This window comes from Prinia subflava, chromosome 3 (assembly GCF_021018805.1).
Source record: "Prinia subflava isolate CZ2003 ecotype Zambia chromosome 3, Cam_Psub_1.2, whole genome shotgun sequence".
NCBI classification, from domain to species: Eukaryota; Metazoa; Chordata; class Aves; order Passeriformes; family Cisticolidae; genus Prinia; species Prinia subflava.
Genome location: NC_086249.1, coordinates 68,008,785 through 68,033,461, shown reverse-complemented (window position 1 = coordinate 68,033,461; position 24,677 = coordinate 68,008,785). Strand labels below are relative to the sequence as shown.

Below are 24,677 nucleotides of genomic sequence, written 5' to 3'. Positions count from 1 at the left end.
CTCAGCACCACCGAGCACAGCCTGGCTGCATCCTTTTGGCATTCTCCCTTCAGTACTGGTAAATAGTGATCAGTCCTGTCTCAGTCTCCTCTTCTCGAGGCCGAACAGGCCCAGCCTCCTCAGCCTTTTCTCATAAGACAGATGCTCCAGTCCCTCAGCATCTTTGTTCCCCGCCGCTGGACCCGCTCCAGGACTCTCTTGCACTGTACTGGACACAGCGCTCCAGACGCGACTTCACCAGGGCTGAGCAGAGGGGCAGGATGACTCCCTCCCCTGTGCAGGTACAACCAGGAGCAGCTGCAGCCGCCGGGGCACGGCGCGGGCGGGCAGAGCCCGGCCGAGGCACCGCGACCGAGAGACCGCGACCGAGAGACCGCGACGCAGCCGCCACCGCCGCTCCCGCCGGGGCGGGGCCGCTCGGCAGGCGGCAACTTCCGGCTCGGGCCGGCCCCGCCCCGCCGCGGCCCCTGCTCCGCGCCGGGCCAATGAGGGCGCGGAGCCGCAGCCGGGCAGGTAACCCGGCGGCCAATCAGAGCGGCGCTGCGGGAACAGGTGGGCAGGCGCGGCCCCGCCCCCCGCCCCGCTGGCGGCCGCGCCAATCGGGGCACGGAGGGAAGCGGGGAAGGAGGGAGGGAGCGGGGAGGGAGGGGCTGCCCGCGGCACCCGGCGGCGGCGGGGCTGCGCTCCCTGCCCGCCCCCCGACGGCCACCCCCGGCTGTCCGGCTGTCCGTCCGTCCGGCGGCCGCGCCGGCAGGGCTGCGGCGGCCCCGCGCCAGGGAGGGACAGAGCGCGGAGGCAGCGGCCATGGCACTCGTGGCTCCGGAGACTCGGAAGTTCACGCGGGCGCTGAGCAAGCCCGGCACGGCGGCCGAGCTGCGGCAGAGCGTCTCCGAGGTGGTGCGCGGCTCCGTCCTCCTGGTGAGTGCGGCGGCGGCCCGGGCGAGGCTCCGGCCGGGGCCTCGCGGGGCTGCGGCGGCGGCCCCCGAGGAGGAGAGGGGCCCTTCGGTCCCCGCCGGGCTGTCACGGCGGCGGGCTTCCATCCCTCGCGGGCGTGCGGCTCCTCGGCCGCCCGGCGGCTGCTGCGGCGAGCCGAGGTGCGGGGCGGCCGCAGGCGGGGCGGGCGCTGCCGGCCGCGGGGGGAGCGCGCCCGCCGTGGGATGCGGCGCCCGGCGGGCACGGCTGGGCGCTCCCGCCCGCCCTCCGCAAACTTCACCTGTGGAGCGAGCAGCTGGCCCCGGCCTGGCCGGGCCGAGTCGCTGTCGAAATAGCGGTGCGAAAGTGATTTGTTCATCTTGCTGCTCTCCACTCTCTTCACAACTAAGATGCAGTTTTTTGTTGTCTCGTGCGGAATGGAAGATGAGCGCTGGCAAGTGTAGCAAGAATGTTTTAGCGTGTTGTTTATCCCGGCTGTCCTTACCGTGATAGCACATGGTTGCTGATCTCTGCAGTGCACAGTTGGGCGCGTTCATTTAATTTAAATTGCTGAAAGTAAATTTGTGCAAATACTTGTCTAAACCGCGTGTTTTAGTCTAGAAAAGGCTGAGAGGGAATCTCATCATCCCTGCAAACAAATATCTCAAAGGCAGGTGTCAAGAGAATGGTACCAAACTCTTTTCAGTGGTGCCCAGTAAAGGACAAGGAGTGATGACCATAAGCACAAGAATTTCCACCTCAAGATGAGGAAGAACTTCTTTCCATTGCGGGTGGCAGACCACTGGAACAGGCTTCCCAGGGAGGTCACGGAGTTTCCCTCTCTGGAGATGTTTGGAACCCACCTGGATGTGTTCCTGTGTCACCTGCTCCAGGTGACCCTGCCTTGGCAGGGGGTTTGGACTGGATGATCACCAGACGTCCTTTCCAACCCTAACAATTCTGTGATTCTGTTAGATGCTGTCCTGAGGCAGCAGGTGATGACATCTTAAACAGCCTCAGTGAGACTTTTCAGGGTTTCTCCTGGCACTCTTATTCATGGTATGCATTTGTTTTCTTTGTGGTTTTGTTATCTCCAAGGGGAATGTTTCAGTAAGCATTTGACTCTGTCTAGTGAAGACGTTTTGGTGCTAGGATTCCTGATACTGGAAGCTGATCTGTCCTTTGTTCTTTGCTCTTGCTAATGCTAACTATGGTCTTGTCTTTTTTTAAACCTCCTGTTGGGACAGTGTCTTGTCATAGCTGTGTGTTGTGAGAGTAACAAATGCTGTAGTTGTGATTGAAAGATAAATACCTTTCTTTTAAAAAACAATGGCTCTACAATTAAATTCCTCTTATCTATGGGCCAGAATTTATAAAAGACCCAATATGCAGAGTTTGGAGTATATCTGGATACTGACAGCTTTCCACAAGGTGCTAGTATATATACATGGAGTGAACATCCAAATATGTTTACACTTCTCCAGGGATCAAATACTTATTGGGAACTGTGGAAGAAGAGTATATGCATTTTAAAACACTTTTTGTTTTTGGGGAGCACAAAGGCAATTTAGGTATTTTCATGACATAAATGTTTCTTTTGCAGTAGTCTGCAACCTTGCCATTCACTCCTCTGCCTTTAGAAGGCTTTTCCTTAGTTCACTTATGACTAATGTCAATGAGTTGGAAAATATTTATGTGCATCTTTAATTCAGGTTGACCAAATACATAATAGGGTGATAGCACTAATATCTCAGGTGTTTTTATGCAGTCACAACAGCATATTCTGCAGAATTTTATGGAGATTAAAGAAGTGATGGTGCAAAATGGTTCTGTCTTGATCTTATTCTGGGCAAGGTCTTCATCAGCATTTTAGAAAGCAAAAGGAGTGACTTATCAGTCATGGTGACTTAAAAGGATCAAAAACCTGACATGAATGTTATGTTAGCTTGATGCATGAAGCTGGATCCCCATCTCTCTCACATGCAGTCTTGTGCTGAAGTTCACCTTCCTATTTCAGCCGTGTTTTGCCCTGGCTGCTGTATCTTTCTTGCTATAAGCGCTCTTCATTTTGTCACTGAACTCCAATGTTCTTGTGCATACACTGTTTAAATAATGAAATAAAAGGCTCATAATTGCAGGTTTACATTTTCTTCCTCCTGTTAATATACTGTACCTCTTTTTGTTGAACATTGATGTTTGGAGTGGAATAGTAGTTTCTTAAAGGAGAAATTTAGGTGGGATTGTATTGGTTTTTTGCTGTAAAAGAATTTTTTAAAAATTGCATCTGTAAGTTTGACAGATTGACCTGTTTCTTATTTGTTGGTGTTCCTAGGTTTTGTTATCTGAAAAATCTCTTCGGCTGACCTGGTGAAAATTCAGGTCTTACCAGTGTTAAGGTAGTTGTGGAATACTCTGTTCAGATGTGGGACTTCAAGGTGAAGGAGACCCACTTTCCTTCCAAAGCTGCCTCTCAAAGTTCTTTGATATAGCACTTTCCCAGGATTTTTTCAACTGAGTTGTCAACAAATTGTCTTGCTTAAAACATAGTTCAGCATTGGTAAGTGAAGGGATCTTACTGTCATCATTTGCTCATGAGCAATGCTGAGGTTTTCCAGTACTGAAAAACTGCTGAAGCTGTTTGCTGTTGACTAATCTTGCTGTGTAGAATCTGGAGATAGGAAAGAATTAATTCAAACTAGTAGTTCATGGTGGATGATCTGTCCAGATCTTTACAATCAACTATTGCTTTTGACTGAGCATCTCTGCAGCAGAATGTACTGAGCAGTGATGCAAATCATCCAGTCATTACTTGCAGTAGCAGATAAATGTGGACTACAAATATCTCTGAGCTTGAGTAGATGCTCTAAGTTGCTATAGTGGCTACTACTTAACAGTTCCATCCATTTTTACAATCAACAATGTATGGCTAGATTAAAAAGGGAAAAGAGAAGCTTTGGCCATCTTTAAATGAGGTTTATTAGATGACATTACTAAAATATGCTTTTTTTCCCCCATTTTTTCCATTTTATTAATGTTCTTGAGATATTATTGATAAAGAGAACTGAAAACAGCATATCAGTGGGATAGCATGGTATATCTTAAATTTTCATATTGTTCTTCATTGGATCTAGAAGTCAGGGATTTTCAGCCAGCTGACAGACTAAATAACTTGACTGTGTAGTAAAAAAACATGAAGCAGATGCAGTTTGCCAAGCTAGTTTTCATCACAGAATGAAGCAAGCTCTCTTGTCAGCATTTGACATCTCATACATTCTCTTTGTTACATGTAGTTTGCTGAACCAACAAGTACAGTTTGGTTGGCTGAAATGAAATCTTGTTATCTGGCAATCAGTTCACTGTGTTGTAAGGCACATAATGTATTTCTTGATTATTTGGATCCCGTTTTTACTATTTTCTGCTTGACAGTAGCATCCTTGCTGAATATCCTCTTGTGCATTGTTGATGTTGTTTTGACTTCAGACTTGTCATGTGACTTAATTTGATGCCTCTGGCCACCCAAATACATTTATGTCTGAGAGGGAAGATTATGGGGATGACAAGTGTGTCTCTTCAAACCAGCAAGCTTGCCAAGAGCAGTTTTCAATGCAGTTTTAGTATTATGCATAATTGAAAGTGATGTCTTTAAGTGATGATGAGTTACTCAAAGCATGTTGCATACAGATTAGTGTCTTGTTCAATAGTATGTTAATGATAACTTATCTTAGTGACAAAATTACTCTACCTTAGGGTTATTTATAATAATATACCTATATTAGAGCTGACATTTAAGGAAAATAAGCAATTAAGATAATGTTTGGCTTATGAAATTTTATCCGCTTTTGCCTAGCTGTCAATAAAATGCTTTTGTCAAATATGCAGATAATAAAAATGTTTAAATATGCCAAGTAATGCAGCAAAAGTTATTTTGCCAATGTCAAAATTAATATTGTACAGAAGAAACTTGCAGTATGGGAAAATAGGATGAAATCTGAGAGATTCCCAAATTGCTCTATACAGTTCTTTTTGATTTGGATATGTAAACTAGATTTTGATTAATTAACAGCTAGAACTGTGTCTTAAGACAGTCTTGGGCTTCATACTTAAGTTCAGATACCTGATGGAGCTACTGAGTTCTAAAACTCTTCCAGAAATTCAGCTTTTCAGGCATATTAGAAAACCAGTATATCACAAAGTCAATGCTTGGATCTTCTACCAAGTCTTTGATCTCAAATTCACTGGTATTCCTTCTTTTCTTTATAAGAAAACTTTTGTCAACTTTGTCCTTCCAATCCTAATCTCTGGTTCCTGTGAATCTCAACTCCATAACAAAAGATAGAGTGGTGCATTCTATGCTGTATTATTGCCAAGCTTTTAATAGAGTGTTTCTCTAAAAACACCGGGAGGATTATTTAGTATTTGTTTTGGGTTGACATTTTTCTTTCAGGTTCCTATATCATTTCATGTGCCATGTGCACAGAGGGTTTGTGTGCACAAACCCTCCCCAAAGCAGCTTGCCCGTATGTGATGAACAGAGTATTTTTATCCTCATTAACTGCAGGATTTCAGCTGCAGTGTGTCTAGAAAACAGAGCTGATGTTTAAAGTAGATTCCTACTTCAGGAAAGTAGTAATTCAGAGTGATATGTAATGCTAAAGGGCTGAGGGAGGACTGAGACCTTTTAGAGCTGATGGGTCCAGAAAAGCAGGAAACATGGATAAAGCTTGAGCTTTCTGCACATGGAATGTGAAATTGTATACATAAGGAATTTGGAAGGAGCAAATTGTTATGAATGGATGAGTGAAAGGAGGGAGATGAGAATTGACACATGACTTTAAAGGAAAAATTGTCAATGTCACATCATCATAACATATTTAATCTTGTAGGAACGTGCTAAAAACGGTGATGCTAATTCAGTCACTCTGAACTACTGAACTTTCTTTACTTGGGAGAAAAAGCCTAATACCTGACCCTAAAAAATTATTTTAGTTTCTAGTATGTACTGCTTACCTTTTGTAAATGAAATAAAAATTCTCAGAGAATAAGCTCTTTTTAATAAAGGTGCTAATTTTATTTTTGCAAAGTGCGATATATAAACCTTTTTGATTGGATACAAGGTAATAGTTAGAAAACTTATTTCTGGAAAGTCTGATACTGCAAAGAAGATTTATTTGGTATGATAGACGTTTCTGTGGTTGCAAAGATTTGGAGGCTGGACTACAGTACTAAAGTTTCTATTAAGAAATACCATTAAACTTATTTGAATTTTAAAGTTCTTACTCAGGAAGGCAATTTGAGAGACAAAATACAGGATACTTGAGTTTCTGTGTGAACTGGTAGATGTTTGAACTTTCAACATTAGATCATTCTTGTAAGCTGCAATTTCTTTATTATTTTCTGGAAATTTTTCTTTCCTTCTAGACAAGGATAATTATGTTTAAGACAGAAGAATAAGTGCTTTATAAATACTTGTTTCTAATACAGCAAATGTCAGATGTACGTGATGCTGGTTTGGGTTTTCCATCTTATGCAACACGGAATACCACAGCATGCCTTATCTTTCCTCTCTTCCTCCCACTCTTGCCCTTTAATCCTCTATCAGGATGTTTCTATCTCAGTGGAAGTAGAACTCATTACACCTACATTTAAACTTGAGGCTTTCACAACTCTGTGATTATTATTTTTTAAGATCTTGTGCAATAAACTTAAAAACATATATCTCACTTAAAGTCATTGGTTATGCTACATAATGCTTCAAAAAGGTCAAAAAGTTGATGTAACAACTCATCTTGAGAACTAGACCCTTAGTGTAAACTGTTTTTTCTGTTGCATAGGTGTGAATGCTCAAGTAACTTCTAAGCATATGTGGTCATTGAGCTCTCTTGTGAAGTAGTGTGTGCTGAGATTAGATGACCATCAGAGATATGAATGTGTATGCAGGATCAACAATTTGGGAACTTGTCAATTTTGCCAGATATTTGTATTCTTTGGGGTAACTTGGAGATTCTGCCAATTTCATGGGGGTCTGCTCTAAAAATAATGAGAGGTTATTTGTAAGTTGTTGATGCAAATAAGAGGAGTTCAGTTTTCAAAACAGCAAGAAGCTTGATTGTGGCCTCCTAAGAAATGTTCACTGCATTTATTGAAGAATTTTTGTAATTGTTAGAGGTGTTTTGATGCCACTGGTTCTTTATGGAGATAAAAGGTGTAATAACATCTGTGCTGGTGTCCGGGAAGCTCTCATTTAGACCGGAAGCTTCTGATGGTGGCTTAAAAACTTATTAATGCAATGACTGTAAAAAAATATGTACTAAAATAATACATATATGTAAAACTTCTTTCCTTAGCTAGTGTTTATTTTTGATTTTGCAATTGAACAGTCTCAAGTACTTCATTGGCTTTGGGTACTTCATTTTTATGAGAGTAAAGACAAAGCCATTTTCCCTTGCTCCTCCTTAGATTATCTGTGTCCATGAAAAGCATTAATTATGTAAGGCAGAAAAGTTGCCCAAGTAGTCCAGGAGTTACACAACGCTTTTCTCATTGAAGTATTCTTGAAATAACTTATTTCTAAAGATGAGAAGATACTCTAATAATTCTGGTCATGTAGCTTACTTGAGACCTTTATTTAGAAGATAGATAGGTAGATTTGTGGAAAGTGGCTTACATTCTGTCTTAGTCCAGAGGCACTGATGTCTTTGGTCTCTTAAATTTAATAATCTGTGAGATGGTGGCAGGTATTGCATCTTGAGAAAGCTATGGCGTTTTTTTAAAATTTTATTTTACTGTAAGTAAAGTTCTTTTTGTGAGAATGAAAGTGAGCATGTATTATCTCAAAACAGAGATTTCTTATGACACTATAAATGCAATAAATTAACACACATTAAAAATGAGCCCTTTTAACATTATGGACTAGATTTCTTGTATTAAGTAAGGGCTAGAATTCCATTGGTTGGATGGACTCTGCTTTGGAAAAAAATTGTGCTAGGTTGTCTGGAGGTCTTCATGACGTTGCTCAGAAGCTCTGAACAGGGTTTTATGAGGAAAAGTCTCGTGGACCACAAAGATTTGGTCAGAGAAATCCAACATCTGTTACTGGTGCTGTCTTCTACTTACACTCCCATTGTGACTAATTGGGAGAAATAGCAGCTTTGCTCCAGATACACTAAGAAAATAAAAAGTCTTAATCTGACTGCAAAGAGTGAGGGATGGGATTCTTTGTTAGTGTAAGGATAGATTGCTGCATCTGTTAGAACAGTTGGTCGTCTCATCTGCACCTGATGAATCAGATATAAGAGGAGGAACAGGGAATCCAGGCTCTGTCTTCTTCATTCTCCTGCTGTGTCCAGAGATTCCTGGCAGTTCAGGTGAGGGGAAAAATGAGGAAGAAGAAACTTTTTGTTAATTTTTTGTTAAAAAGTCTGGATCTGGGACCTCAGACTGGTGAAACTAACCATTCTGTGACTAGGGCTCCATGTGAGGCAGTCTTACTGTGGGCCTAATGGTGAATATCAAGAATTAAAAAAAAAAAAAAAAAAAAAAAAAAAAAAAAAAAAAAAAAAAAAGGCAGCAGGAAAGATCTCTCCAAGGGATGGGAGGTGAAGGAGTGCCATGGTTCTGTCACACAGTCCCAGACTGCCTGAGCCTGGAAGGGACCTTTGGAGGTCATTTGGTCCAACCCTCTGCCTCAAGCAGCATCACCTAGAGCCAATTGCCAAGGATGTATCCAGGAACCTTTTGAGTATCTCCAAGGATGGAGACTCCACAATCTCTCTGGGCAGCCTGTGCCAGTGCTTGGTCACCCTCAGATGAAAAAGTGTTCCCTGGTGTTCAGAGAGATCCTCCTGTGGTTCAGGTTGTGCTTGTTGCCTCCAGCCCTGTCACTGGGCAGCATTGAGCAGAGCCTGGCTCTGTCCTCTTTGCACCCTCCCTGCAGGTATTTATACACCTAGATGGGATTCCCCTGAGCCTTCTCCAGGCTGAACAGTGTCAGCTCTCTGATTGTCCCCATGGGAGGGGTGCTCCAGTTCCTTAATCATCTTTATGGCCCATTGCTGTGCTCTCTCCAGTACATCCTGACTCAAGCAGATCGCAGGCTGTTTCAGACTGGAGTATTGTTGATGTCAATGTTAATGGAGGCTTTTTCTGGAATTCTAGTTTTAAACCTCTGGGTCCAGACCAAGTTTTGAGTTGGGGTCCTCTCTGAATAGAAAGGCCCATTCCATTAAAGAACCAGCTAGAATTTTTTTTTCAGTTCAGTAGCTGATGAAAAGGTTGCCAGGTAGCTTTAGAACAAAATTTGTAATTCAACCCCTGCAATTGTATCAAAAAAAAAAAAAAGAAAAGAAAAGAAAACCATGAAAGTTCTGGATCATTTTTCAATCTGAAGACTGGGAAGAGGAAGAAATAAGTCAACTGAGGCTGCACATTGCCTAAAAAATCAGTTTCATAGTATTTCTGCGGAAAGGTTAAATGCAAAGCAGACCTTGTTTTGTGCAACATTCTCAGGAACAATAGTTCAGAAAGAAAGTGTCAGCTTATAATTCTGAGCAAATCAAGGAAACATGATTTAGGCTGGCTTTTTTTCTCCTAACTGTTATTTTTAGTACTCATGGAAAATTTCTTCTAGTAACATTTCTAGGAAAGAATACTGGAAAATACAAAATGTAAGACACTAAATCTGCAAAAGTAGTTACTTTTCAAAATTATACCTTATTCTTCTAAATTTGTTTAAAGTTTTTAGGGAAGAATGAATAGTGTTACAGTACTTAGAAGTCACAATCAAATAGTCCCTTCTGAAGTTTCTTATGCTAAGAAACATTTGTTAATGCAATGGAAGTATCAAGTGACCTCACATGAAATTATCTAAGCTACCTAAATATGCTTTAAAACACAACTTTTCCCCAAACCCAATGAAAACAAGAGAAACAATGCCAAACCACCCAAAATGAAAAAAAACCCAAAAAACCCAAGGAAGGTGAACACATAAATGTAGTCACAACAAACCTGAGAAGGCGTAATGCTGATCCATAGCTGCTAGAGTTCAGAGAAGCCTGTAATATAGATCCATCAGTGTAAATAAATAATCCTTAGCTGCTGCTTTGTGTACTTCTGGGTGCTTTTTGATACTCAGGTGTAGCTATTTACTTAAGAAGAAATGGCATGTTGACAGATACTGATCTGGGTTTGGAAATTTGAGGCATAGACGAAACTGTTTTTAGTACTCCCAGGGACTCTGTAGGTGGGGAGGAGTTGCTTGTTGAATTCAGAGATAAGACCAGAGCTTATATTTTGACTACTATAAAATTATTCTCCCAACAGAGTGGGAGAATTTAAATCAGAATAGATAATGCTTGCATAATTTGAAGTAAAGAAAGCATTTAAAGATCGGGTTACATTCGTGCAGGATGTAATACATTTCACTTTTTTTTAACACCTGAATTGTAAAGTACTTCATTTCAGTCTGGAATTAAATGTGGCTGAGTTTATAGACATAACATCTGGTTTCAGCCTGAAGATCCAGAGCCTGCACTGCCTTTGGATGCTTTAGTTTTGACATGGAGATAGATGATCTTGCTACCCCACTAGTTACCCAACACACAGCTGCCCTTCATAGGCTGAAAGGAGTGCTAAAACATACATGACTGAGAACGTAGATGCTCCACAGAAACAGCTTGGGTTTCTCCATGGGGGGGTAAATGTCAGTAAGATAGTTCTTGTTCTCATTTTAACAGGTTTGTCAAGAACTCAAAAGTCAAATGGAAATGCTGTGGGTATCAACATACAGAAAAGGGGCTTGAGTTCTAAGGTGATGGAAAGGTTGTCATCCATTTTCCAATTTGATCACATACTGTTTCACACTCTGTTCTATAATGTTGTGTAACGGTCTTTATATCCCTTGGTTTCAGAAGTCCTGTTCTTCACCAGAGTGCTGATTCTGACAGAGAATCTGCTTGCCCTTTGCTTGATGCCTTTCCAGACTTGTTAGTAGCCATGTTGGTAAGAGACTACAGCCAGGCAATAGAATGAACTGAAGCTTAGTGAAAATAAGATAGAAAGTGATCTCACCTAGCCCATGTCTCATTTTTCCTAGTACAGTGATGTTATTAGTGGTATTTCAGATGTCCTTCTGCCAGGCATATTTGCACCTACTTGCACTGGCAATTATTTGTGCAGTGTTGTGTTGTCTGATTTAGGTGGTTTACGTGAAAATCGTAGTAGTATTTTTGTCTTTAAGGGATGTTCAAGGAGGCCACACTCTCACTGTTTGCTAGTCCAAAAGGGATTTTAGATCTGTGTTGGTCCTCAAACGTCAGTGAGTTTAAAAAGAGCATTCAGGTTAATGACTAGATGACACACATCATAATTATTTGAAGGATGCTATTCTGGTTTCCTTCAGAAATTGTCCTGGGATTCTTGCTTGCCAGACTTTGTTACCACTTTGGAGTTATTTGCCTGGTGTTGTATATGGCTTGATATGATTGTTGTATTCATTTCTTCCCAGCCAGAGCATACAACATGATCCAGTAAGTTTTTCCTCACATTAAATATGAGGTTCCTAATAGGAAGAAAAATCAAATAATCCCGCTGTATACAGTCTTGCTGATCAAGTTCAAGGGACAATACATGCAGCATAATATTTTGGCAACAAATCATCTCCTGTAGGGGAAGTTGAAACTTGTTCCTGGCAGAGCTTGGAGCAAAGGAAAAGAGAAAGACTTGAACCTGACCTTAGACAAATTAAGAGTAAAAAAAGAATGTCTGAGCCTGAAGTTTCTGCTGCTCTTACCTGAATACAGTAAGCTTGCTAAAAAAATGGATTTTATTTTTTCTCTAGTCTGCTGTATTGTTATCCATTATTTAATCCATCATGGTTTCATCAGTTTCTAAAATAATATCCTGTAGTTACTGTCTTGGTTTGTGGCTCTCTAATGGTAATAATAATTTTCTGTTATGGTTATTATATCACTTAAAATCACAGAATAATCACTTCAACTTCAGGAAGCTGAAAGATATGTGACCACTAGATGGAGTCCAGTGAGCATATTTTGATATCAGAAATCCTGTGGTGGTGGCTTGCAGTTTTAAAAGGGGTAGATGTTTTGTGTCTCATGCTTAGCAGTAAATGCTCATTTATTCAGTTAAGATTGGCTTGGACAACTTCCTGAAGTTCTTTGGGTTGTTCTTGGTATGTCTATCTTCGAGGTATATTTAAGTTTGAACTTAAGGCACAGAACTTGCAAATCCCATTGCTCATCTGGGGGTCAAAGTGTATTGTTACTCATGTAAGAATGGACCTGTGAGAAGACTGAACTTTTTGCGGCTCTCAAATACGAAACCTAAAACTATTAGCTAAGATATTTAGCATTTTGCAACTAGCAGGGGTATAAATCAGTGTGCATCTCTCCATCGATGCCTATGTAATACCTGTCATACATGTACGTAAGATTTGAAATAGCATTTCTTTGATTGCTTCATTTATGCCTCCTCACTTCCCTAAATACATAAAAGGCATAACATAAAAAATACTTTGTCTAGGTAGGACAGGCTAAATCTTGCTTCGGTTTTCATAAGCATTTCCTTTTACTTTTGATGTGATCTTTGCTATTTTGTGGCATCTTGTATGAATGATAAATTGCCTCTGATCTTCAGCTTGGTGCTATACTCAATATTTCTAATGTCATGGTAGCTTTTTGTTTCTGTTGGATGAAAATCTCTTCTTAGTGTGAAGAGTGCACAGATGCTCAGTCAAAATTCCTGGGAATTCAACCATGCTTTTCTCAAGACCACTGCCTGGAGTAACTATACTGGCTTTCTTCTGAAGGACAGGATTCTCTTGGAGCTTTTATCTTTCTCTGTTTCAGTGGTTAGTGTGTGGCTATCCCAGAATCATGGAAATGCACTGGCTGAAATGCAGATCTCTGGAAGTCACCTAGTGCTGCTTTGAGCAGATCTGGTTAGAGCAGGTTGCTCAGAGACTGTGACAATCTGGTTTTAATATCCACAAAGATGGAAACCCATCTGGAAACCCATTTAACCCCAGTAGCTGTCAGTCTAGGTCAGGTTAAAAAAAAAAAAAAATCCTTTTATGCAAATAGAGTATTCTGTGTCTGTTTTCTCCTGTTCTGTGACTGTATCTTCAAGAAGAGTCTGGCTCTTCTCTCCAGCTTCCCATTAGGTATTGCAGCAGCAATAAGATTTCCTTTTAGCCTTCACTTTAAGGCCGAACTATGCAAGATCTATTAGATTTTTCTCATACATGAAACACCATGATGGTCCTCCATTAGACTCAGTCCAATATGTCAATATCTTTTTTGTACTGAGAAGCCTGCTCAGCATGTTCAACTTGCTGTTCAGCTGGATGTCATCCTTATCCACTCATCCATCCTCATCCACTCATCCTTATCCACTCTAGCTAATTGGGGTACAAGGATGCTATGGCGGACTGTCAGAAGCATTCTTTTATTAACAGTATTCAGTGACCAATGCTGTCTCCTAGTCCACAGAACCAACCATCACATCACAGAAGACAAACAGGTCTGGTCAGGCATAATTTGTCCTTGGTAAATCCATGTGGTGTACTTGAAACTGATATACATCTCTTACGCTTTATGTGTCAAGAAATTGCTTCCAGAAGGGTTTGTATCATAATTTTCCTGGCAACTGAAGTGAATCTGACCAGCTTGTAGTTGTTCATATTCTCCTTACCATTTTGGAGAGCAAATATGAGGGTTACTAAGTATAATCTGTATTCAAACACATCCTTTGCACTAGTTTTGACAAATCAAGTGCTTAAGAATTTTAAGACAAAATAAAACTCACTGTTGTGGCCACAAAGAAACTTTCAGCATAGTTTCTTATTTCTGAAGAAACACTACTTCTTGAAGAGAATTACCTGGTAGAACTCCTCTATGAAATCTGCTTGCAGCAATCATTGCAGAAACAGTTTTTGCAAAAAGAACCAGCCCCTGAACTTTCTGGTTCTCTATAAACACTCATATTAAGTATGAAGTGTTTTATATACACTTCTTTTTACTCTTGCAGAGCTATTGGATCTTCAGGTCTTTTCTGCAGCACAGCTTTTTCTTGCAGAAGCGAGTATGTTGCCTTTGAAATACTGTTGGATTGTTAAAGCAATCCAAAGATGCCAAGTGATACTGGTTTTCACCTCTGGACTGAGGAGGCTTCAGGGCCCCATCTCTAATGTTCTGAGCCAATACACAGGCAGCTGCCAGATGAGAGGTAGTGCTCCACCTACAAATACTGTCATGTTTTGTGAAAAGCAGAATTCAGTCAGGATGTGTTAAGATCTCTAAGGAACCAGACATTCAGTCGTGTCAAGATAGCATTAGTTTGGGCATTTGAAATGTCATGGACAATTTTGTATGTAAAAATTCAAGTACCTGCTTCTAATGTTTCAAAATATTAATGATATTTTTGTGGCTCTTATGCTAGGCCGTAGGTGCTTGAATCCTTCCTGAAATATGTTCTCCTGCAGATATGGGGATGTATCTTGATAAAGTGTTTTCCTTTAGTAGTGGTTTTTCTGAAGACAGAAGTATGGTTTGTAGTAACCCATTCAATTGTAAGGTCTCTCTAGTTTGACCTCTATCCTCTTAACTATTCGTTTCTGTCTAGGAGTCTCTAAGTTCTCATTTTGATAGTGAGAATTTTATAGAATGAGCTGAAGATTTTCTGTCAATCCAGCCTGAGTCCCTAACCTTCATATATGTTAAACATTGTCAAATGGAAACTTGTAAACATTGTTTAGAACTGTCTAATTGCTAACATACATTCAATTTGTACCTGTGTCATTATACTATCTTGGAACTCACTTGGTTGTCAAAGGATTTCTTAACATTTTGATTTGAAATCCTCCAGTTCCCAAGTTCAAAGTCATTATTAGTAATTTACTGTAATCAGAGGAGTTAAGGTTAGGCCCTTAATACAATTTTGTTTTTTGGAAGGAAACCAGAATTTCTTGATACTTTTCCAAAAGAAAATGTCTCAAAAATACATGAATCTGAACAATCTGGAGCTAACACAGCTAATTAATTTTTTTGTGCTCATGGTTCAGTCAGTACAGATTGAATGTAGTATACAGCAGGGAGGAGCTTGTTGTTCGCCATATAAATGAGTGGCTTGGCGTAGGGGTGTAATATTTGCGATGTATACTAACACAAATAGCTCATAAGTCTGCATGCTTTCTGCTGCAGGCCTGTTTTCACAAACCAAGAGCAGACAGGCATTAGTGTTGTCTCCTCCCTATAGCCTTACGTTCCTCCATTCCCTGCCTTACGGAAAAAGACTTTTCCATAACCCAGGCTCAGCTAAAGGCAGTTTGCAATGGGTAGTTTGCTGCTCCTATGTACAGTCTGGGCTTCTTCATATATTTGTTTGTTCTGTTTTGGTATTTTTACCATTGGATTAAGACTTTTACCTACCCTGGGCTGATTTTTAGCTCACTTCAATGGGCAAAGTGCTGTCAGACCTTTGAAAGAAATTTTCTGGCCTCCCATTTATCTTGGTTCTGGCCAGGACAGGGTTAATATTTGCAGTAACCAGGAGGGCATGGCTACTTCACAGAGGTTATTCTCTACCACCTTGTGTCATTTTCTAGGGACAGGGAAAAGGGTCTCCTGCAGTGGGGGTAGTGTGATGGTGGCTCTGGTATTACCAGGGGTGCATGGTGAACAACTGTGTGAATTGTTCACCTCTTTCTTGTACACTGTTATTAGTATTGCTACTGTTACTGTGTTTTCTTATTTAATTGCTGTTTCCAGTAAATTGTTCCTATCTCAGCCCGTGATCTTTAACTTTTGTGCCTCCAGTTCTGTTCTCCAGCCACCCACATTGTGGAAGAGCATGGGGCAGTGAATGAGGGGTGCATGGTTTGGAGTGTTTCAGTGGGAACACTAAACAGGGGAATACCTTTACTGAACCATGACACCGTTTCGCTTTGAGATGTGATACTAAACTGAATAATACTGCATTGTGTCACATTGCTGCCTGGATGGCCATTGCTTGTGCTGTGGGGTTGCTCATTACAAGTGAAGGAATCTCCTTAATGAAACTGGAAACTTCCACCTTGCACCAAATTAATAAAAAGTCTGCTTGTTGGCAGACTTCTTTGCATTGTTTACTATTCAGATTTTTCCTGCTCCCTGTGGTTTCTTCCCACCCCTCACGTCCCTATAATTTTATTTCCCTTTCAAGCTCTATTTGGAATCACAGAATCAGAGAATAAGCTGAGTTGAATGCGACCCACAAGGATGATCAAGTCTGACTCCTGGCCATACACTGGACCATCCCCAAGAGTCACACCATGTGCCTGAGAGCATTTTCCAAAAGCTTCTTGGACTCTGTCAGGCTGGTGCTGTGACCAGGACCCTGAGGAGCCTCTTCCAGTGCCCAGCCACCCTCTGGGTGAAGAACCTTTTCCCAATATCCAACCCAAACCTTCCCTGACACAACACCAGGCCATTCCCTCAGCCCTGTCACTGTCACCACAGAGGAGATGAGTGCCTGCCCCTCCCCTTCCCCTCATGAGGAAGCTGTAGACTGTAATGAAGATGATTTTCATGGTGGTGTTACCATCGTGTTGATCCATGTCAGGTTCAGTTGCTGTTTCTAAAACACTTTAGAAACATGATGCTAAATTTATTCAAAATATAGTTGGAATGAAATTTTCTCTTAATTTGTTTGAATTAGAACACCTCCCAGGGTAATTTCCAGCCTGAGTTAGACCATGGTGTTTGTCTTTTCAAATTAATTTTTTTTTGTCTTTCTGTTTCTCTGTAACCTACCTAGTATTTTACAAGTAAGGTAATTTTCTAGACATGTGGAAGAACTGTCTAGTGCATGATAACTTCTTGTTAGCTGACCTGTTTTTCACATACTCTCTTAAGGCATAAACTACTTTTTCTTTTATTTTTTTGCTAGAGGCATTTGCTGTTATGAAGTCTTTGAAATTATGGAAAACCCTCTAAACGGTGCTTCCTTTTAATGATCTCTTAAATTTTGATACCATGTTTGTAGCCTGAACTTTGTCAAGTCAGTGTAATCCTACATTTCAGATGGGAATAAAGTGGGCTTCTGCACTAGAAACAGTTAACTTGGATGTATTTTTGGGGAATGCCTTCTGTGGTAATTCCCATGACTGTTTTCCCCTGCGTGTTTGCAAGGATGTCTTAATCCAGCCTTAGTGAATGGAGCACTGCATTTCCCTCACTGACCTACTTCTTCTTTTCAAAGGGGGTAGGATAGGTAGGGAGACGTTGCTGTGCAAGGTTCATGGTTATGTATGAGGTGTCTCTGTCATTCATAGTGGAATTTGTGCCAAATTCATCACCATGACCTTCTTTGTTCTCCTTTATGATAAAACTGTTCATTATTAGCAGAACTGCCATAAAACAATTGGTATTTCTCCCAATACGGGAAATGGTCTAACTTCTGCCTTTGTGAATGTGGGACTGATAGGAACTACTTGGATCACTGTCAAATATTGTTGGGTTTTCAGGTTTTTTTATTGATGTGTCTGCATGTTATTGTGTTTTATCTAGGTTAGAAATGTAATGAGAAGCGTATTGACATGTATTAGCTGGGCAGATGTTAGGGAAAAATGGTATTAAGTGTGAAATACTTCTTGTGAAGTACCATTATAGCTTGCAAATATTTCCTTGAGAAGAAAATTTGCATAGGAACAAATCTGTAGCTGACATCTTAAATCTGTTTATTGCCTCCCTCCATGCTTTTAATTTAACTTGTTTTAACTCCTCTGCAACAATTGTGATTTTGTAAGATCAATTTTTTCATCCAGTTTTACAACTTGGTAAGTAAATAAGTAAATACATCTCAGTGCTTTCAGTTCAGCAGAAATATAAAACTCACCAGCATTCTGACAGGGTGATGTGACACTTGTGATGTGGATTGGGACAGTTATTTTTTGCAAATTGCTTGCCTGTAAAAGTAGTTTTAAAAATTTAACATTTCTTCTCAGCATCAGTTAAAGACATTTATGCACTTGTACAACTGGTGCAGTATGTGAACTAGTGTCCTGTAGTGATAAATTCAGTCAGTATAGTGTGAGTCACTATAAAACCAAGAAATGTATGGATTTTAAATTTTATTCTGTACTTTTGTTTTAGAGGTGGATGTTGATCTGAACTAGATAGTATTTTCTTTTTCTCCTTTTATGACTATTGATTATTTGCAATCAAGGAATAATAAATTCAGCTTTTGGTAGGTGGGAATTGACAGATCACTTTGCTTGCAAGAGAGAAAGGGAAAAGTGAAGACAGTCTTCAGCTCCCTTGTGGTTTGCCTGAACTGATAATAGCGTGCTCTGACACACAGATTTGATTGAAAGCAGTGTATATAGGATGCAGTTTTCTTTGCATAGCTGCAGTCATTTAAGCATTTCCCCCTTGTATTTTTATTTTTTTACACTGAAGCTTTTTGTTTCAGACATTAAAAAGCACATATAGGTCAAGTAAAGAAGTGTTTGCCAGTACGAACTCTGTGCTAAGCATTCTGGGAGACTGCTTTCTTGCAGCAGATGAGGATTCTTTGTGGCTGGCAGCAGAAACTGCAGCAGTATCTTTGCAGTTTCCTTTCATCTTTGATTATGTTCTAAGGATCTCTGAATATAGGAGCTCTTTCCATAACCCCCTGGAATATCTTTTCATCTCTGTGGTGGAGTACAGCACGTGCTGAAAACCTCCTATCTTCTACAGCTGAGGTATCCTTTGCTTTTCATCGCCCTCTGATTTTTTTGTCTTCAGCGGCTGGATTTTTGGCAGTATTTGGCTCAAGCAAATAGGATTACATTTCAGTAGCTGATGGTTTCTAGTCAAGGAACATACTAAATGTGGGACAGAATGAGGATTGTACAAAGAAATATTTCTGCAAAGAACAGGAAAATCACTCGAGTCGAGCAACGGAAGAAGACATTCTGCAAATGCAATCAGGGCTGCTAGAAATGCAAAATTCAACAGATTGGGAATGGGTTGCACGACAAGTGTGATTCTGTTTAAAGGCATTCGTACAGTTTTTGAGAGAAACTGTGGTTACATATGCAAACAGCAAGGGGAAAACAATGCCCTTGAATACACAGCATTCAGCTTGCCAGATGAAGATTCAGAAATATTGATTCATTCATTCCTGGTAAATAAAAACTTGTTCCATTAATTATTTTATCTGTTAATTGAAAGCTAAACTAAAACCAGAATAGCATGTTTATTTAACATCTGCTGTGTACAGACATGGAGATACATATATATATATATATATATATATCTTGTCCTGATATTGTGGGATGTTAGTGCATGTATGTGGCATGTTATGTATGTGTGCATGCAGCTGTAATGTTAAAGCTTAACATTTGTATTCCTTATATCAGTTAGATTGTGTTGATAGTTCTGAAGAGTTTCCACTCTAATTGTTATAAAAGGTTGTCTGCTGTTAGATCTTTCTAAACATACTCTTGGAATGTATTTGGCACTTGGACTGAGGAGCAACTGATGATTATGTTATTTGAAAAAACTAAGGAAGGCATTGTTGAGGAAACAGTAACCCAGCATTTAAGGTGTTTTTTTCTTTTATAGACTTGAGTGTATTTTTTTTCTCTGAAACCGTTTAACTGTTCTATTTCTGCTTAACTCACGGAAAGGGATACAGGAGCATTCTAGAAGAAAAAAAAAATGGTTAAAGGGAGCACTAACTGTTTCCTGAACCTGCTTTGCTCTCAAAGGCTTTTTAGGTGTTTCCTGATGTAAAGAAAAGAGGCTTTAAAGTGAGGCTGTGGTCTTTGTACCCCCAGGTTAATGACGTGTTTGTGCGTCAGGTGTATTACATTTAGGCTTGAGGGGGTGGAATTGCAAGACCTAACTAACGTGCATGGCTTGCTTCACAATTGGGCTAGTTAAGGATTTAAATATTAATTCAAAACAATTTGAGTTTACTTGCTAATTGCTTTGTCACTGGCTCAGCAGTTGGGATAAGAGGGGCGTGGTACACTGAAATAGCTGGACAGATTTTGAGCTTGTTATCTTGCTGGCATACCCATACTGTGCAATTGCAGCTATGGAAAGTCTCTAGAAATTTCACAAAGCTTTTGTTGCCTTTGTGCTGTTCAGGTCCTTTTTTTTTTCTGAACTGAAATTTAAGGAAAAAAACAGAGGTGTATGGTTGCACATATGTGTGACTCTGTCTATATACACGTGTGTATATGTATGCACACATACATGTATATTTTTCTACATGGATACACAAGCTTCTAGAAGAGAACACAGAATAATCTAGACTGTCTTCAGATGCTTAAAATAACTTATGGTGTGTATATTACCCTTCATGATAGCCTTGCATTTCCTTAATATGGTCTGATATTACAAATAAAATGGCTTCCTCTGGGTATTAGAAGCCTTTTTACACTGTTAGCCATTTTTAAGTTAGCCTCATACAGAATATTGTTAGAAATTTGTTAAATTCTGTTTAATGAATACTTTCAATAACTTTGGTAACCCATTGGTTTAAGACCTGACACCCTTAGAGGCCTGGAATTCTACATATAGTTAGGCGAGTGAAGAAGTACTTCTTTTTTTTTAATGTAATATGAGTTACTGTAACTTGAAGTATGCAGTGACATTTTTTGTATATATTTCTTCTTTGTTTCTCATGGTACTATTCCAGCAATAATTTTTCTTAAATTTGGTACTACAGATTTGGTACAAACTGGCAAGAATAAGCACAAAATATGTTTAATTTTCCATTTACATCTGAAGTTCCACATCTGTCTCTTAGGGGGTTGGATTTTTTTTCAACTCCAAAATGTCTAGATGCTTTTAAATAATGATTTTTTTAAAAATTTCCTTGTATGGCTTTGTTAGCTTGGTTTAACTGGAAGTAGTGGATTAAGATAAGATATTGTCCTGGGAAAAATACCTGAAGGTTACTAGGAAGGAGTGTGCGGAATCGAGGGGTCAGAATGACTTCCTGTTCATTGTATTGGACCAGTGTAGTCCATCATAAAGTCCAGAATAAAGGTCAGGGTTTTACAAGAAAAACCAGGACTTTGTTTAAAGGTCATTCTCTTGATAATCAGAGCTGGCACGGGCTATTGCTTTCTTAGGTGTTGTCTGAGGCTGGGGAGCAGTTGCTCCAGACTTAGACCTGAAGGCTGGGAAGTGGGATTCTCTGAAGAATGGGAAGATGGGGAAAGATACTGCAATCCTGGCAACAGTGACAAGTGATTTTATGGAACTCATAGAAGTATCTGAGACTTATAGCTCTTAAATTACATGATGTCTGTACTCTTTGCTATGAAAGCTAGCTTGTCTAGCTCTTTTCCTTTCAAGGTGGTGGCTTTCAGGGGGAGAAATTATGTTGCTCCTCACCAAGAAGCTGTGCATTGAGATGAAGGCTCCAAGAATCTCATCTCGGAAGAGAACCTGGACAGCCAAGACCAAAAGAGTGACACCAAAAGCAGTGTTGCTTGCTTGTGTTGTTTTTTATTTTGGTGATTGTTGCAACAGATGCAGGTGGGTGTGTGGTTTCACCTCTTTGTCTGTGCTGTAACACATACCTGAGGTGCAATGTCTTAGCTTAGCCTGTTTGGCTGTACCTCCTATCAGATCTGTTTAGCCACTTGGGATCAAATATCTCCTGATCCAGAGCTCTTGTTGAAACACCAGTGAATTTCAGGGAGTCCTTTCATTTAATGACACATTGATCCTATTGTAAAATCAGTGTTGAAAACCTCAAAATTTCCAGTGAATAGGAAACTCTTAGGAAGTAGCTTCCCTTGAAGCAAAAATCACCTTCTCTGAGAAGAAAGTCAGGAGGCAGAGGCAGTTGCTTTAGCTTATGTTTTTCTTATTTACCCTTTAGCCCAGATGTCAGGAGGTTAATACAGTTTTATCTTAAGAAGGCCTGCTCTTTTGATTGCTTCAAGGAGAGATAAAGCCCATGTGAGAATGTCTTCTCAGGAGTACAGTTTATTTCTGTCCAGCTCATGTCATTCAAACTTGCAATGAAAATGCTATATCTTAGCTTCAGGAACATTTCTAACCTATCACTTTGTATTGCTTAGAACAGGGGGTCTCGTAGCATCTTTAGGTCCACATGGATGAGGATCTTATTTTAATAAAAGATTGTACATTTGGTTTGAGATGGTGTTAAAAGTTACATCAAAATTAATGAAATTATATTTTCCCTAAATGCCCATCTTGGGCATATTTATTTTTGGCAAGTGTTGAGAAAACATTTTAATGTGCTTAATTTTGTAGTAAGTTGCAGAATATAGTTTCAGAATATTGGCTTGGATGCCTATCTACTTTACTTAATTTGTCTTAATTTCACTGTGATTTTTTCAAAACTAATTCTCAGAATGATATTGCATATTTTTTCTTTTTATATTCAAATTCCTTTTTAATTTTTTAATACAGTTATCACTGTATAAGCAAACATTATCTCAGAGTCAAATGTTAATGCACAAGTTAGGTCCTAAACAGCTGTTTGGGGTGGTTGACAAAGGTGGAAAATGAGCAAGGGTGAATGATGTAGTGATAATAGAACTAGCAAAATTTTAAAAGTTTGAGGCTTGCTTACAAGCTCCTTGAAGTATTCAGTGATGGAAGAAGCTGGGGTGAATGGGCTACCAGCACCTGGAAGAGCTAGAAAATTCTGAAATGAGACAGACTGAGCTGAAGGACATGAACCTTTCAATTATATATTTGTCTGAAAATTGCAGAAAACAACCCCTTCTTTTCCATGCTTGAAATGTTTTCTGCTCAGTTTGCTTCTAATGGCCCATTCAGTGCTGCCATTTCTCTCATTAAGCTTTAGAGCCTTGCAGTTTGGTAAACATACTTAAAGTAGTATGATGGCTGCAGGTTGTGCAAGATGGGGCCTAATTATTTTAAGTAGTCTTTAAATTTGTTATGCCTGATGTGGAAAACTTCTGTTACTTGAATTGCGCTTACACAATTTCTGAGAAGAAATGTGGGGCATTGTGAAATAGTACAGGTACAGCTTTTAATATGGTGGATTTAGGTGTTGGCTGGAAACAGAACCTGCTACATTTTAGTAGCTGCAGTGTCTTAGTCGGTGTCACAGTTGACTTGACAGCAGCGTCATCATTAGGTGTTCCTGAGTTTTTTTGGTGACTGCTTTTCCTGTGCTGCTCATGAGTCATTTGGTTTATTAATAAACTGTGACATCTTTAACATACACCAGAGTCTGGGCTTGTAGGAAGACTGGTTAATGACAGCAGTGAGCGACATCATTCTGGAAATAACTCCACAGAAGACATTCAAGTTGCAGATATTTTGATTTAAACATAAACTATGTATAACTTTTTAAAAAAGATTCTCCTTAACTTAATACGTGTTATTTTTTAAGTATTAGTCTTCATTTTCTCAACAGTTTATATTAAGGTGTGTTCTTGCTGTCTGAATTTGCAAATTAATATCAACTTGTTTATATGAGGTAGAAGGGTTTAGTAGAAATATAAAAAAGGAGAGTTCTAAGGAAGTAATCGCGCTGAGTAAGTGGAAGCTGTTTTATTTTAATATGCTCAAACAGCTTATGCAGCAATTCTGTGATGGTGTGCAGACAATTTGTATGGGTTAGTCTGTTGTTACTCGCCCATAACTTGCTTCAACTTGTAACTGTATTATAAGTGGCTTTTATTCATCAGCAGCAGGACCATTAGGCTTCATTAGGCCTCTTAATGAGGAAGAAACAGATATGTATGAGTACAGCATCTAACTGTGGCATAGAGGTTTTTAATGGGTCACTTGAATTACAGCACTTCTTTTATCTCCTTTCATCTTACTGCTCTGGCTGAATAAAAACCTGGAGTCTGATGTGCTGACTTGTAGTTTTGGCTAAATCTCCTGATGATTTCTGTAGATTTATTTTGTTTTGACCTTTCATTAGATTCCTTTGGGAAGAATGCTTGAGTGTCTACCTCCTCATATCCCTCTGCCCTCTCAGCAGGGGAAATTGCAGCACATATTCACCAAGCACGTAGTACCTACATCAAATACACGTGTTTGAAAGATGCGTGAGAGGACTATCAGAAACAGGTTGGCAGGCACTCAGTGCACTGGCATGCAGAAAATAAGATTAAGCATTTTATCTTCAGGAAAAAAATCTTTAGGCCTGGGCATAAAATCAGGGTAGTTGGTTAAGTCTACATAGGTAAACCATTGTTCATCCATGACAGTGTATGTTGGACTAGTGCAGAAAGCTATCCAGCCCAAAAATATGGCACTAGTTTACATTCAGGTGGAAAACATGTTCCCTTTGAATGTAGCAGAAGGGTATCTTGTGCAGAAAGAAGTCAAAATGTGTGGAGCTAAAAAAACTCCAAAGAGCAACACAACCCCATCAAACAAACAAAAACCCACCAAACAGGAAACAACCAAACAAAACCAAACCCCCCCAAAAAACCCACCCCAAGCCATCCTAAAAACCCCATTAAAAAAACCTCCTGACCTTCCCCCCCCGTAAAGTTTTATGTGGATTTAAAGAATAAGAAGACTTCTGTGATGGAGAAGCTGCACAGGTGGGACTTTTAAGACTAAAATCTAGACTTAATGAGCATATGGAAAGGAGTTCACATCTCTGCTCCTCTTTCTCAATTAATACTTCTATCCACTTGCTTTAGGAACAGCCTGTAGTGCTCATTTGACTCATCTATAGATGTAGGTACTCTGTCATGAAATTAAATGCAATTAAAGTAAGTCATAGAATCATGGAATTGC

General features: G+C 39.9%; 1 protein-coding gene across 3 annotated transcripts in view; it reads left to right on the top strand.

The window, feature by feature from the left end:
- The first annotated feature begins 637 nt into the window (after positions 1-637).
- DOCK9 (dedicator of cytokinesis 9) overlaps positions 638-24,677 on the top strand; it is a 112,857-nt gene continuing 88,817 nt past the window's right edge. For 2 of the 3 annotated variants that reach the window (XM_063392350.1, XM_063392348.1), the window contains exon 1: positions 638-918. In XM_063392350.1, the coding sequence (XP_063248420.1) occupies positions 805-918 (114 nt within the window). In that variant the 5' untranslated portion in view covers positions 638-804. The remainder of the gene's footprint in view (positions 919-24,677) is intronic. The other variant, XM_063392351.1, reaches the window with a different exon arrangement.